This window comes from Octodon degus, unplaced genomic scaffold (genome assembly GCF_000260255.1).
Source record: "Octodon degus isolate 3935 unplaced genomic scaffold, OctDeg1.0 scaffold00163, whole genome shotgun sequence".
Taxonomy (NCBI): domain Eukaryota; kingdom Metazoa; phylum Chordata; class Mammalia; order Rodentia; family Octodontidae; genus Octodon; species Octodon degus.
Genome location: NW_004524739.1, coordinates 6,065,986 through 6,067,497, shown reverse-complemented (window position 1 = coordinate 6,067,497; position 1,512 = coordinate 6,065,986). Strand labels below are relative to the sequence as shown.

Sequence of the window (1,512 nt, the reverse complement as noted above, 5' to 3'; positions counted from 1 at the left end):
AAAAAAATTAAAAAAATAGGCAGCTGGGGAGATGGCTCAGTAGAATAAGCGCTTCCCTGGCAAGCACAGGGGTCTGAGTTCAATCCCCAGTTCCTCCAAAAAAAAATGCCTAGGCAGCTTAGTCAAAAGTAAATATTTCAGTTTTCCACAAGGTAGTTGGACCGTGACCTGCTTACTGGAGAGCCTTCTAACCCACATGACTCAAGTTTGGTGTCCCACCTGCCTTTCCAGAAGATCCAAGTGCTGACTTTTGCCTACTTTCCAGGTCCCAAGCATAGCAAGGCTGTGTGTTTATCCTACCCATATTTCCCCAACGTTTTGTACAAAATATTGTACTTCATAAACAGTGATGATGGAATTTAATATTACAGTTCTGCTACTTATTCGGTATTTTCAGGGTGCCAGGAATATTTGTCTGCACTTTACAAACCAGGACACTGAGACACAGAGAGGCTTTATGTCTCATAAACAACCAATCATTACCTCAGGGATTCAATTCCATGTCTACTCCAAAGCTAGTACCTTTTGCAGCACTCTACCTACCCATAGTGCCTTTTCTTTGCTGAAATGCCTGGGTCCCTCACTCTTGCCTTTTTAAGACTCACTATGTAGGCCAAGCTGGCCTTGAACCTGTGCTTACTTTACTGTCTCAGCCTCCTACTGGAGGCTGGTATGCACCACTATGCCCATCTTACTCTTGCCACTTTTTTGGGACAGTGAGGTAGAGACAGGGTCTCAGTGTGTAATTTAAGCTGGCTTTGAATTCACTATGTAGCCCAGACTGGCAAGGCTTGAACTCAGAGCAATCCTGCCTCAGCCTCCAGAGTGCTGGGATTCCAAGCATGCACCACCATGCCTGGATTACTGCTTTTTAATCAGCTTTTGGCCTTGGCATTTTGATAAAACACATGACAATCTCTGCTCTGACCTCTTGGTCTACCACAGCCCTGTTGTGCATCTCTAGCTGGTGGAGAAAGGGCTGTGGCTGCCTTCTCTCCTCCTTCAGCCCTGGAGATGGGGTAAAGGATCCGTGGATATTTCCTTGGCCCCCACATGTAGTACACCCTTCCCCTGAGACTCCCCATTTGCTCCCAGCCCACCCTATTTCCTAAATTTCAGCCTGTTCCTGGGGCACTGCTTCCCTCTTGATTCTCTCCACAGACTGAAGGCTCCTCAGGAGCAACAGAGAAAATGAAGAAGGGGTTGTCGGACTTCCTTGGGGTGATCTCAGATACCTTTGCCCCCTCACCGGACAAAACCATCGACTGTGATGTAATCACCCTGATGGGCACGCCCTCTGGCACAGCTGAGCCTTATGATGGCACAAAGGTATTCACCTGCTGCCTCCCCTCTAGATGCTGGGCTTTAACGTCAAACTTTTTTTTTTTTTTTGGTTTTTGAAGGGTACTACCAATCAAACTTAGGGGCCCAGGGAGATAGCTCAGTAGAATAATCACTTGCCTGGCAAGCTCAAGGTCCTGAGTTCAATCTCGGTACCATTTAAAAAAAAAA

General features: G+C 46.8%; 1 protein-coding gene across 1 annotated transcript in view; it reads left to right on the top strand.

Moving 5' to 3' along the window:
* The window catches only part of Bsdc1 (BSD domain containing 1), a 32,657-nt gene that overhangs the window by 9,557 nt on the left and 21,588 nt on the right, over positions 1-1,512 (top strand). Inside the window, exon 4 of the mRNA XM_004642949.3 lies at positions 1,162-1,329. Within this exon, the coding sequence (XP_004643006.1) occupies positions 1,162-1,329 (168 nt within the window). The remainder of the gene's footprint in view (positions 1-1,161; positions 1,330-1,512) is intronic.